This window comes from Sorex araneus, chromosome 4 (genome assembly GCF_027595985.1).
Source record: "Sorex araneus isolate mSorAra2 chromosome 4, mSorAra2.pri, whole genome shotgun sequence".
Lineage (NCBI taxonomy): Eukaryota > Metazoa > Chordata > Mammalia > Eulipotyphla > Soricidae > Sorex > Sorex araneus.
In genome coordinates, this window is record NC_073305.1 from 209407793 (window position 1) to 209422069 (window position 14277).

The window sequence follows — 14277 nt, forward strand, 5'->3', positions numbered from 1 at the left end:
CAAAGTCAGTACTCAATAAATATAAACCACTGTTATTATCACCTTAGATTTTAGAGAAGAGCTTTCCCCAGTACAGTTAGAGGTAGAACCAGGACTAGAACATAAGTTTCCTGAGAACCACCCCCGGTACATTTTATACTACCACGCTGTCTCATAAAAGTTATTTGTGTGGATCAAGCATGGATTTAAATGGCAAGAGTGCAGTAGAGAGAAAAGATCACTAGATGGTGCAAATAAAAAGAGGGGGAAAGGACCAGAGAGATAGTACAGGTATTAAGACTGCCTTGTATGCGGTGGGGCCAGAGCGATAGCACAGCGGGTAGGGCGTTTGCCTTGCAAGCGGCCGACCCGGGTTCGATCCCCGGCATCCCATATGGTCCCCCAAGCACTGCCAGGAGCAATTCCTGAGTGCAAAGCCAGGAGTAACTCCTGAGCATCGCTGGGTGTGACCCAAAAAAAAAAAAAGCTGTTAGAAAAAAGGAGGTCAAGAATTTTGTAGTTAAGTGGATGGGCATAAAAAGTTTCATGCTGAGTGAAATGAGTCAGAAAGAGAGAGACAGACATAGAAAGATTGCACTCATCTATGGTATATAGAATAACAGAGTGGGAGACTAACACCCAAGAACTGTAGAAATAAGTACCAGGAGGTTGACTCCATGGCTTCGAGGCTGGCCTCACGTTCTGGGGAAAGGTCAACTCAGAGAAGCGATCACCAACTACATTGTAGTCGAAGGCCATGTGGGGGAAGGGAGTTGCGGGCTGAATGAGGGCTAGAGACTGAGCACAGCGGCCACTCAACACCTTTATTGCAAACCACAATAGCTAATTAGAGAGAGAGAACAGAAGGGAATGTCTTGCCACAGTGGCAAGGTGGGGTGGGGGGGAGATGGGATTGGGGAGGGTGGGAGGGACGCTGGGTTTACGGGTGGTGGAGAATGGGCACTGGTGAAGGGATGGGTTCCCGAACTTTGTATGAGGGAAGTATAAGCACAAAAGTGTATAAATCTGTAACTGTACCCTCACGGTGATTCTCTAATTAAAAATAAATAAATTTAAAAATTTAAAAAAAAAAAACTCCTGATGCAAAAAAAAAAAAAAAGAATCTTTGGTACATCTACACAATGGAATACTATGCAGCTGTTAGGAGAGATGAAGTCATGAAATTTGCTTATAAGTGAAAAGACACGGAGAGTATAATGCTAAGTGAAATGAGTCAGAAAGAGAGGGACAGACATAGAAGGACTGCACTCATTTGTGGAGTATAGAATAACATCACATGAGGCTGACACCCAGGGACAGTAGATACAAGGGCCAGAAGGATTGCCCCATAGATGGAAGACTGTTTCATGAGCAGAGGAGAGGAGAGAAGACAGATGGAATAGAGAAGAGATCACTAAGAAAATGATGGTTGGAGGAATCAGTCGGGATGGGAGATGCATGCTTAAAGAAGATAATGGACCAAACATGATGACCTCTCAGTGTCTGTGTTGCAAGCCATAATGCCCCAAAGTAGAGAGAGAGTATGTGGAATATTGTCTGTCATGGAGGTAGGAGGAGGGTGGGAAAGGGGGGGGTTATATGGGGGATATTGGTGGTGGAGAATGTGCACTGGTGGAGGGATGGGTGTTTGATCATTGTGAGATTGTAACCCAAACAAGAAAGTACTATTTCATGATGATTCAATAAAATAAAATAAAATAAAATAAAATAAAAAAAAAGACTGCCTTGTATGCAATCAACCCTGGTTTTATCCCTGGCAACACAGTAGTTCCCTGGGGACCACGAGGAATGATCCCCAAGCACGGTTGGTAGTAGTCTCTGTTATGTGTGACCCAAAAGAGAGAGGGAGGGAGGGACAGAGGAAGGGAAGGAGGGAGAAAGAGACAGAGAAACAGAGACAGAGAGAGACAGAGAATCTAAACAATTCTACTTCAGCTACTTCATAGATCTATTATTACCTACAGTAGAGGAATCACTCTTCTTTTCTTTTCTTTTCTTCTTTTTTTTTTTTTGCATTTTGAGCCACACCTAGTAGTGCTCCAAGAATGCTTCTGACTCTGTGCTCAGAGGACCATAAGCAGATATGCAGTGCTAGGGATTAAACCAGGCTCAGCTCTACACAAGACAAGCACCTTAAGGCCTGTACTATCTCTCCAGTTCCATAAATTCCTCCTAAGGCTGCTCCTCTCCTGACTTTTTCATTCCAAGGGAGGAGAATGGTGTGTCTGAATAAGGTTCCAGGGCACCGTAAGCAGAATATCTTTCTAGCAGTTGAAATATCAGGTACTAAAGTTAGTGAATGTGGATTTGAGTCCCTCCCCTGACCACCTGGCTTCTCCCATTTACATTATCTGTAGGACACCCCCCCCTCCCCAAAGAGAAAGTCCTGAACTGTTTCCTGTTGGCCATCAGCTATGATGCATGTTTCCCTCCACCCTCCTGTGAGACCTTTTGGGGAACTTAATCCATTGGCACCAAGTACCACTCACATATCACCATTGCTTCTGTGCTGGAAAATGTTGCCCGATCCTATTATCTGGTTCTATGAAACCCTTATATACTTGCAGAAATTCTACATAACAAAGTACACCCAGTATTTATAGGCGCTAATGTTTACCTTCAGATTATCTGGGAGCTCTGCCCTGCCAGCATATCCGGGGTTCATGGTAATGAAGACAGCGCAGGTTGGATTGAGAGAGAGCTCTGTGCCTTCAAAGATGAACGTCTTCAACTTCCGGATAATGGCTTGTTGAATGCTGAGAATCTGCTGAGCTACCACAGACAGCACTTCCACCTGGGGTGGAGGATGACTGGCTGACGTGAGCCCCTGCTTCTTACAGTCACCCACTCGGCTCTGCTGCAGTTTGCCCCTTTCGCTTGGCAAAGGCTGAACCCAAAAACCTGAGAACCCAAACTTCACATTTAAAGTTGGAGCATGGGGTCCGGAGCGATAGCACAGCGGGTAGGGCATTCGCCTTGCACGAAGCCGACCCGGGTTCGATCCCCGGCATCCCATATGGTCCCCCAAGCACCGCCAGGAGTAATTCCTGAGTGCAAAGCCAGGAGTAACCCCTGAGCATCGCTGGGTGTGACCCAAAAAGCAAAAAAAATAAAAAAAATAAAGTTGGAGCATGAACCAGAGTTTTGGTCAAATGAAAATTTCATGCCTATGTGTGTGTGAGCATGTGTGCACTCACATGTGTGTATGTGTGTGTGTAAGTAGGATCCATAGTTATTAAAATTTTTGTTCCAGCTCCTAGCATCATGCTTGAAGACTAGGTATCGAACAGTGTATGCTGACATTTACACTTCACCACCCAAATAGAATTTGTCACCCTCTTTTATGATACCTTTTCTGTACCACTACTATAGACGTCTATCCTATTCTATTTGTTTAATTTTGTTTTGGGGTCACACCTGGAAGTGTTCAGGGCTTACTCTTGGCTCTGTGCTCGGGGATCACTCCTGGCAGTGCTGGGGAGAACCACAGGCAATGCTGGAGATCAAACTGGGATTGGCCACACGCAAAGTGAGCACTTAACCCCATACTGTCTCTCCAGCTCTCATTTAATTTCTATTCTTATCTTCTAGCCTACTTCTCGTTCATCTTTGTATCATGAACACATGCAGAGTATCTTACATAAAGTATTGCTCAAAAAATTTATGAATGACCAAATAAGTATGATGAGAATCCATCTGTGCATAAAATATGCTTGTGTCTCCTTGGGGCTGTTTTCCTTTAATTCATTTCATACCTATTCTGTGCAAGCAGGCCTGGACAAGACAAAAGGCCTGTCATTAAGGAGCATGGAACCCAGATAAAGATCCCTGTGTTTGTTTGAAAGTCTAGTAGCAGGGTTACCTCAATTCTGTTGAACTCATCAAAGCAAGCCCATGCTCCAGCCTGCGCCAGCCCTTTGAAGAACTTCCCCATGGCTTTGTAATCCAGGCCATCGGAACAGTTGAAGACAACACACTAGAGAAAGAGAGGATATAGGATGAGTTCCCCCACATCTGGATTACCTTAAGCCACTGATCAGGGGTGGGCTCCTTCCTTCCCGTTCCACAGGAGGACCCGGGCCCCCCTCCCTCTGCCTGCTACACTACACCTAAACCGTCTTCCATTTCCTGATGTCTTTCCTGAACCATGGAACAGAGAGGGGGTGGGAAGAGAGGGTAGGGGTGGACAACACTTCCCTACCTGCTTGGCCAAAGCTTTGGCCAGATCTTTGGTGGTTTCTGTCTTGCCTGTCCCAGCTGGTCCCTCTGGAGCGCCCCCAAGGTTTAGCTTCAGAGCTCCCATCAGTGTCCTAAGTGAGGGGGAAAACGTAAGAACAGCGCATAAATCTCAAAACACAGGAAAAAGACTGATTTGGGTTATTTTGATTTTGATTTTCAGAGTAGGTGAATTTTTCTGATTTTTTTTTCTTTAATGGTGAAAATAAATTATATTTTGAATTAGTTGGCTGGACTGTTTAGATGATCCCAATTTTGTTTGGAACATCCAAGGCATCTCAGTCAGGAGCCAGGAGAGCATATGCCTTTTTTTTTCTCCCTCAGGCCTAATCAGGGTACTGTGGCCACATCAATGTCACAGAGCTTCTTCACGGCCTGTCAACTCTGGTGCTGTTAGCCTAGACCACCCCGATGGGCACAAGTGTGCTGTTTTCTTCTTCCTGGCTGACTCAGCGGTCAGAGGGAATTTGATGATGGCAGAATGGTTAAGTTTGTTTCTCCCGGGGGTGCTGCTCTGAGGATATCTGGGCTGACTCCTCAGCTGCAGTGATTTGGGTCTTCGGAAGATGGGTGGTGTGCGGATCTTTTTGTGGCTGCCTGGCCCTCAAAGCTTTGGCTTTGGCTGCAACTTTGGGAGAGGCCAAAGTTCTTGGCTTTCAGGGCCATCTTTGTGAAAAGGGTTTTCTAAGTTTTTGTTTGATTGTGCAACTAATGCATCATCATTAGAAATAAATAAATAAATAACTGTTTACTGCAAACTTAGAACTATGCACATATAATTTAAAAAATTTGTACATAAAAATATATAAATTTTTTTTAAAAAAAGAACTGGGGCTGGAGCAATAGCACAGCGGACAGTGGGTAGGGCATTTGCCTTGCATGCGGCCGACCCGGGTTTGATTCCCAGTATTCCATATGGTCCCCGAGCACTGACAGAAGTTATTCCTGAGTGCATGAGCCAGGAGTAACCCCTATGCATTGCTGGGTGTGACCCAAAAAGCAAAAAATAAATAAATAAATAAAAATAAGACCTAAACACTGTCCCTGAGGCATGTATGCTACTGTCAAGTTTTCATTTGAATGGTTAAGTGAATATATACATATGTAAGGGGATCAAATAAAAGTGGAAAAAAGAAGTTCTCTTAAACTTCCACATTCCAAAGATCAGCAGTGCTAATGAAACGAAAGAAATAAATGTATTTTTTCTCACTAGATATATTTTCTCACTAGAAATAAATGTATTATTTCTCACTAGTGAGTTCAGGACCCATATTTGTTTAGTTTTACATCAGTAACATAGTACCTGGCACGACAGGGGAAAGATACGTTTTGGAAATTAGTGATGTCTTAACTGTGGTTCAACCACCCCAGAGATAAGCCTTCATAGTTTGGGCTCACACATTAGCTTCTAATTGTCTGAGTATGTCTCTTTTCTCTCTAAAGTGGAAGGTTCCTGGAGGTCATTCCCAGTGGCCAAAAGAAGGTCAAGAAATGATTACTGAACCTAGTAAGAAACAAATGGCAAGAGTCACTGGACAAGCGGCTGAGGACACTGATAAAACAAAATTTAAAAGTATTATTTTTTATAATTAAAAAGATCTGATTGTGAGGAATTTTATAAAATTAAAAAATATCCAAGCATTCCAAAATTGATACGCTCACAATAACCTAGTTCTAATATCATGAATTCCAAGGAGAGTGGCAAAGCGTTTTGATGAACACAGAATGCCCAGAGTTCTTCAGCAGACTGGGTGGTAAAGCCTTGGCGACTCTGATGGTCACCTGGGTCATTCTCTACATCCTGCAGGCACTATCTTGATTTCTGTCATTGGCAAAATCCCTACCTAAGTGTTGTGCCAGTTACCAGGACGGGCACCAATGTCCTGCTTGTTGGTTTGACCACATCAGGGCTCTTAGACATTCTCATGTCAACACCCCACTGTGGAGTTCATGGTGTCTGAGGGGGAAATTCTAGAACGGGAGCAGGTGAAACAGAGAGAGTAACAGTACAAACTCCAGCTGTCCCTGCCTCCTTCCCCAGAAGGTCTGCTTTCTGGAGTTCTCCATTCAGTCTTTGCGTCTCGGGAGTCCCGGAGTTTACCTGTAGCAGCGGTCAGTGAGGGGCGTGATCACCAGCCGGGGGGAGTTTCCCAGGTACTCGTAGCCGTACAAGGCTTCTGTGGTGATCATGTGCACTTGCACATCCATGGCCTCCCAGTAGTAGCGCAGCTGAGAGATCCACTGGAAATCACTCAAATCACAGACATTGTCCTCGGATAGCTTGGCTACTACATCACGAGCTGTTGAGACACAGACACAGAAACACACACACACACACACACACACACACACATTCTTTCATTAACAGAGATTCTCAGGAAAGGTTGGAGGGAGGATGCCCATCTGTCCATAAATACATCATCTCACACAGCTCAGTAGAGGTATTGAAAGCACACTGCTGGGCTCAAGTATCACTGGAGTACATAAAATGTACATGCCCTGACCTCAGACCACCTGAGTGCATCTTCTGTCCTTTGCTGCATAGTCTGTGACATATGGAACACAGCACTTGCTTTATAGGGTTAAATGGATGTACACACCTATTGATAGATCTATCAAGATATGATTGTCTTTTTTTTTGGGGGGGGTCGCATCCGGTGATGCACAGGGGTTGCTCCTGGCTTGGCACTCAAGAATTACTCCTGACAGTGCTCAGGGGACCATATGGGATGCTGGGAAACAAACCCGGCTTGGGCACATTCAAGGCAAATGCCCTACCTGCTATGCTATCACGCTAGCCCCTATAGTTGACTCTTAACAGCATGGATTTGGGTTTTGTGGGTCCACTTTTGTTCTCAACAATTTTTTTCCCCAACAAATACAGTGGGCCCTCTGAATCTGTGGTTCCACATTCCATATTCAGATTCAACCAACTACTATTTGTGAGGGTGAGAGACCTGGAGATTTGGAGGTTAACAGAAAGTGTTTAGGAATGGGAGACCTGAAGCCAATCCTCTATGGATAACAAGGGAAAATATATAGTTAAATTTCAGCAGAGTTAAAACATGAATTGAATTTTTCAAATGTGTTGGTGGGTATCCGCAAACCCCATGTTGTTCAAAGATCAACTCTAGGTGTTTGTACAGATATGTACATAGATACATTTTTTTACATATTTATGTACATATATGTGTCTATACACAAATGCACAGAGACATAGCTAGAAAAAGAAAAGGAGAGAGAGAGAACTATGTTCCTGGCACATAAGAACATTAGATAAACATTAGCTATTATAATTATTCTAACTTTAGGAGGGTCTAATCTTTAGGGATTTGCTATTACCAGTTGCTAATGTAATTAAACCAAATGGTATCATATCCTCCCTCCCTCACCCCTCCCTACCACACACAATCTTTCATCCTATTTCAGAGTCTTGAGTTATCCCAGAAAATAAAATTAGTTTGGACTAAAGCAGTTGGCAAGAGAAGGGGTCCCAAAATCCATAGTTTGATATACTATTTTCATCTGGGGGCCTGAGAAACCAGGTCATTCAACCTAGAAGATTAGAAGATAAATTCCTAGGTTTTCTACTTCTTTCATACACTTCTTAGTCTAAATTAATTTATTCATGTTGTTGGGAATTGTGAAGTGAATTTTATGAGCATAATTAATTAATTTTTAGGTAACCTGTAGTCCAAGAGCTGTTGAGAGCTTAGAACTAATATGGGAACTCAAAGTTCAGATATCAGGAACATAACTTTTCAAAAGGATATTCTTTGTAAGTTTACTGTCTGTGAGAAAATTTTGTTAAAATAAAACCCAAACCATTACAGAGCAGAGTCCTTAAAAAATATACCAACAGCTCTCACATTCTTCCTGAGGAATTTAATCCCCATCTAGTCTGTTTTTTTTTTTCTTTTTGGGTCACATCCAGCAATGCTCAGGGGTTACTCCTGGCTCTGCACTCAGGAATTACTCCTGGTGGTGCTTGGGGGACCATATGGGATGCTGGTGATTGAACTCACATGGGCCACGTGCAAGGCAAATGCCCTACCTGCTGTACTACTGCTCCAGCCCCCATCTAGGTTCTTACAAGATACCATGGGTTATTTGGAAGCCTGTCTCATGAGCTGGGGGAGCAAGCAGCTGGAATAGAGAAGGGATCACTAAGTCAATGATGGTTGAAGGAATTTTTCAGGATGGGAGATGTGTGCTGAAAGTAGATAAAGGACCAAACTTGATAGCCTCTCAGTATCTATATTGCAAGCCATATTGCCGAAAAGTAGAGAGAGAGTAGGGGGGAAATTGTCTGCCATAGAGATGGGGGAGGGTTGGAAAGAAAGGGGTAATACTAGGGACATTGGTGGTGGAGAATGTGCACTGGCAGAGGGATGGGTGTTTGATCATTTTATGACTGAAACTCAAACATGAAAGTTTATCATGGTATATCACTGTAGCATTGATCATTATACGACTGAAACTCAAACATGAAAGTTTATCATGGTATATCACTGTAGCATTGCCATCCTGTTGTTCATCGATTTGCTCAAGCAGGCACCAAGTAACGTCTCCATTGTGATACCTGTTATTGTTTTTGGCATATCGAATATTCCACAAGTGACTTGCCAGGCTCTGCCGTGAGGGTGGAATACTCTCGGTAGCTTCCGGGCTCTCCGAGAGGGACAGAGGAATCAAACCCGGGTCTGCCCTGTGCAAGGCAAATGCCCTACCCTCTGTGTTATCGCTCCAGTCCGGTGATTCAATTAAAAAAAAAGAAAGAACAATTATGTCATTTGAATAGGACATGGAAAGAAAAAGACACCATGGGGCATTTAGCAGGAATAGAGGTTGATATCAAAACAAACAAACAAAACAAACAAACAAACAAAAAAAACCCAAGAGAAAAGTGAAACATCATAGTCCTTGTCATCTTCTTCCTCCTCCTCCACTTCATCCTCCTCCTCCTCCTCTTCCTCCTTCTTCTTTGCTTTTGGGCCACATCCACAGAGCTCAGGGCCAGGGCGATCCCGGGTAGTACACAGGGGACCATATGAGGTTCTAAGGATCAAACCTGAGTTGACCATGTACACAGCAAATGCATTCAATAACTGCTGTGCTATCTCTCTGCCCCAGAATAGTGCATCTTAAGAGACTGGATTTGGGATGCCTTCACTATGCAGTGTATGTGCACCCTTTTGATATGTGTGTGTGTGTGTGTGTGTGTGTGTGTGTGTGTGTGTGTAAACCCAAACACTCTGGGGTACTCTGGGCCATAACCATGGCTGCACTTACTATCCCTACTGGCTAAACAGGTGACCAGGTGAAGAGCACATTCCTCTCCTCCATCCACCCAGATGAAAGCAGATTGAAATGACCATGAACTTTAAGGAGAATAAGACACCATGAAATGCCAGTAGGAAGCTGGATGCCTGAGCAAGAGACATAGTTCCCAGGCAAGCCGTTTGGCCCAGCCCTGGTTCCCTTGGGGATGAAGGTTTGTTTCACATCAGACTCCAATTCCTTCTCCTCTCCCCCTTCTAACTGCTTCTTGATTTTCTCCTCCTATGGCACTCCCTGCTCTTCTCTTCCTCCTCTGAATTCCTCCTCCGCTCCCCCTCTTCTTTATGGAAGGAAGAACTGGAAGGCTTCATGTCTCCCCCAGCCCCTCCCTATCTCACTGCCCATTTATTTAGTCTCTTGGGTTTGGAATCAGATACTGGTTCCAATTACAACAGTCTCTGATACCAGCTAGGTGTTGCTTAGGAAGTCATTTGCCATTCAAACCTCAGACCTTTCAAGTACGAAAAATATGGAAAATCAGATATTGTGGGCCAAGCACAGAGCTTGACACCTGGTGAGTATTCAAAACTCTATTAATTAGGGGCTAGAGCAATAGCACAGCGGGTAGGGTGTTTGCCTAGCACACGGCTGATGCAGGATCGATTCCCAGCATCCCATATGGTCCCCTGAGCACCGCCAAGGGGTAATTCCTGAGTGCAGAGCCAGGAGTAACTGCTGTGCGTTGCCGGGTGTGACACAAAAAGAAAAAAAAAGAATATATTTATTATAGTTAGCCCAAGTTGGCAAATGCCAGACAGCGCAGGGGCTATCAACGCATAGGTTGGATCTGGCTCTAGCCTGGAACTAAGAGTGGGGCCTGCAAGGGAAAACAGAAGATGGAGAGGCACAGAGGCTTCTGGATTGCCTCTGTCAAGCCCCCACCTTCCATTGTTGAAGTCGCTCACCCATGGGAAAAGGCCTCGAGTACCCAGGGTGCCAGGGGGGTCACCTTGCTCACTCACCATGGACGTCAATGACAGTCAGGGCTCCGAGGGTGAGTCGAGCCCCACTGCTCAGTTTCCCTCGCACCAGCTTGACAATCTGTGCAATCTGGTCGTTGCTCTTCTGCAGAAACTCCTGGGGGGAATACAGGGAGTAGGGGACCACTAATTACATTCCATTCTCCCCTCTGTCTAAATGGTGCCATCTATCTACCCACCCTCGCCTGAATGTCCTCCCTCACACCTCATCCCCAATTCCAAATTTTCAGCCTCACAGTTCCCATAAGAACCCAAGTTTCAGGGCTGGATTGATAGCACAGCGGGTAGGGCGTTTGCCTTGCACGTGGCTGACCCGGGTTCGATTCCCAGCATTCCATATGGTTCCCCGAGCACCACCAGGAGTAATTCCTGAATGCAAAGCGAAGAGTATCCCCTGTGCATCGCTGGGTGTGACCCCCCCCAAAAAAAGAACCCTAGTTTCTGTGGCATCATGGACCTGGTTATTTTGGGTTTGACTGTTTAGAAAACATAACCACTTTAATGACAAGTCATTCCACTTCTGCTGGATCTTGAATCTGCTCTCTGAGCTTCCAGACAAGTAAGAGCTTCCACTTACCGGGAGGGTCTTTTCTACCAGGGCATTTGATACCTCCTTGGTCCAAAAGATAGAGGAGACACAGATGACCACCTGGCCAGGCCACTGCAAGACCCACTCGTTGCGAGGGACCTGAGAAAGTGGGATGGGTCATGTGGTACCGTCAGTTCATCTCCTGTGAGTTAAACTAACCTTTTAGGTCACCCTCTATCCCTACAACAGAAGCAAAATCCTTTCCCACCCTCTCAGGCCACAAGGCACAAGCTCTCTGGGATTACTTATTTACTTTCTTCTCCCTGAATTTTGAGAGAGAAAAACTGTCACCAACAATCTCAATTCTTTTAAAAACTATATTTTCAAATCACGCTCTGACATCCAGGAATTTTATAGTGATGTATCAAGGTGTTATTCAGAAGTTATTGTCATCACCACTCTTTTGAAGGTAATAGTTTGTCACTGTCACTGTCATCCTGTTGCTCATCTATTTGCTCGAGCAGGCACCAGTAATGTCTCCTTTGTGAGATGTGTTGTTACTGCTTTTGGCATATCAGATACGCCATGGGTAGCTTGCCAGGCTCTGTCGTGCAGGCGAAATACTCTCAGTAGCTTACCGGGCTCTCCAAGAGGGGCAGAAGAATCAAACCCTGGTTGGCTGCATGCAAGGCAAATGCCCTACAACACCCTATCACAGTGCTATCCCTCCAGCCCTTGAAGGCTATAGTTTACCTGCTGGAGCAATAGCACAGAGGGCAGGGTGTTTGCCTTGCATGCAGCAGACCCGGGTTCGATTCCCAGCATCCCATATGGTTCCCTGAGCACCACCAGGAGTAATTTCTGAGTGCAGAGCCAGGAGTAACCCCTGTGCATCGCCAGGTGTGACCCAAAAGGAAAAAAAAAAGGCTACAGTTTACCAAAACAAAACAAAAGCTTGTGGCAGATTTCCTAATCATTACACCCCACCCCACACAGCCATAGATCTGACCATCCCTGGTTTTGTAAACAAGCTGCATGTGATATGTAAACCATCATTGACCCATTATCTATGATGGCTTTCACATAGTTTTCATAGTTGTGATTAGTATGTGGGACTACAGGGCTGAAAAATTTACTATGGTCATTTGCAAGAAACCATTTACTGACTCTTGCTATTGATGCACAGTGTGACCTAATTCCATTCGGGGATTAGGATTTCTTTTTTTTTCACATTTTTTGTTTTCTTTTGATTTGAATGTGTCATGGGGATAGAGAGTCCCCAAGGTGCTGCTCCTGGAGCGTCCGTGGTACCATGGACATCGATGACAGTCTTGTAGTCTTCAGTCTATAGTGCTGATCCCGCTGACAGGGATCGTACGTAGGTTCCATCTCCAGCACTTTAGTGCCATGTATATTGAATAGGTTCCCTCAGTTGATGGAAAGGTCCTGGGAGTCAGAGTGAGGGACTGAGAGTGAGAAGAAAGGGCACCCAAGGAAGGGAGAATAATGATCCTGAGAGCTGATGTTCACCTTCCTGGGGAGAAGACTTACTGGCTCCAGGTTCTCTTCTCTACAGCTTCCTACAAGACCCTTCACGAGATGAGGAAATGCAGGAGGTGAGACACATGCCTGATATGTGGCAACAAAGGTCGGGACCCTGGTTCAAATCCCCAGTGTTGCATATGGTTCCCTGACTACTGCCAGAGGTGACTCTTGAGCACAAAGCAAGGAATAGACCATGAACACTGTTGGGTGTGGACCGCTTTCCTCCACCTCGCACCCCCAAAGACCTGTTCTGTTTAGACCTTCAGGAATATAAAGAGTTATACCATTATCCATACAGGGCATGTGTATCGTGCACGCATGCGCACACACACACAGACACAGACACACACACAGACACACACACACACAGACACACACACATATCTACTGGCAGGCATTTTAGTTGCAAGGAGCTGAAAATTGACCTGTGCCTTCAATTCATTTATAGATAGGAATGGCCACTAGCAGCCAGACAGTTGTGGCTTCTTTTGTGTCATCTGTTTCCAACTGCAAATGGTTCAGCAGAAACACCTATCCTGGGATTTATAAGGAAAAAGAGACAGGCACAGAGAGGCCGTTGTTACCTGGCAGGGGAGGGTTTTGAGAGGAAAAACAAAGGCGTAGGTGGAACTGACCCATTTCACCTGCTCCCCAAAGTTCTTGTGGCTGTACCAACACCCTGACAAGCGTCTTCTGGTTCTCCTTTACCTGCACATATGCCTCGATGCCTTGTCGAATGACTTCCCGCAAGCTGGCCAACATCATTTGCTCCACTTGCTGCAGCCATTTCTCCACCATGCCCTGCAAGGCGAGAGAGGAGAGGCAGCAAGGGAGCGAGCCCGGAGCACCGGCGAGCGAGCAGAATCGGCCTGTGTCTCTGAGCAAGTGGGAGAGAAGCTTTCAAAGGCCCCATGTCCCGAGACTGACAAGACATAGTTTGTAACCTTTTCACACGTTCTGTGTTCCAGGCGGTGCCTGTCTCGTGAAGGGATTGTGTGGTGAACATGTTTTTCGTTCATGTCACGGAACAGATCATTTCTTGGGAGGCAAACGACATATTTCGATAATGAAATAAAGTGCGTTTATTGGGGTATTGTTTGTCACCGCCACTCTCTGGGAAGGGGTTCAGCTAAATGTCCACGTGGGAGTGAATTAACAAAATGTGGCACAAGTGACATATGCATGTATGCCAACATATATTGAATTCCTATTCAGCCAGGAAAAAAAAATAATAAAAAAGGAAAATGAATCTTGCCACTTATGATAACGGACAGACCCTGAGGGCATAAGTGATAAGCAAAATTTGTCAGAGAAGGATAAAGAGCTGTATGTGGAACAAAAATAACCTCCGTGCCCGCCTACCCCTCCCCCAATCCCAGTGCAGGGAAATTGCTCAAAGGAATTAAGTTCTTGCCGTGAATGCGGGAAACCATAAGTTTGATCCCCAGTCCTGTATAGTCCCCTGAGCCTGGACTCTCCAGTACTACTGGGTCTAAATGGCATCACATCACCAGGGCCAAGCACTGAATCTTCCAGCCTGGTTGGCTCAGTGCTGCTGGGAGCAGCCCCTGGACCTCCTGGGCATTGCTTGAGAGACTCCCCGTCCACCCTCATAATCTACAAACAGCAAGCAACAGCAACTGCCTC

At 45.2% G+C, this 14277-nt stretch overlaps 1 protein-coding gene across 1 annotated transcript in view; it reads right to left on the reverse strand.

Moving 5' to 3' along the window:
• Positions 1 to 14277, reverse strand: part of DNAH3 (dynein axonemal heavy chain 3) — a 191524-nt gene that overhangs the window by 109499 nt on the left and 67748 nt on the right. Inside the window, exons 25-31 of the mRNA XM_055136793.1 lie at positions 13339 to 13431; positions 11134 to 11244; positions 10539 to 10653; positions 6338 to 6536; positions 4202 to 4310; positions 3863 to 3976; positions 2618 to 2794 (exon numbers count right to left, since the gene is read on the reverse strand). Of these exons, the coding sequence (XP_054992768.1) occupies positions 2618 to 2794; positions 3863 to 3976; positions 4202 to 4310; positions 6338 to 6536; positions 10539 to 10653; positions 11134 to 11244; positions 13339 to 13431 (918 nt within the window). The remainder of the gene's footprint in view (positions 1 to 2617; positions 2795 to 3862; positions 3977 to 4201; positions 4311 to 6337; positions 6537 to 10538; positions 10654 to 11133; positions 11245 to 13338; positions 13432 to 14277) is intronic.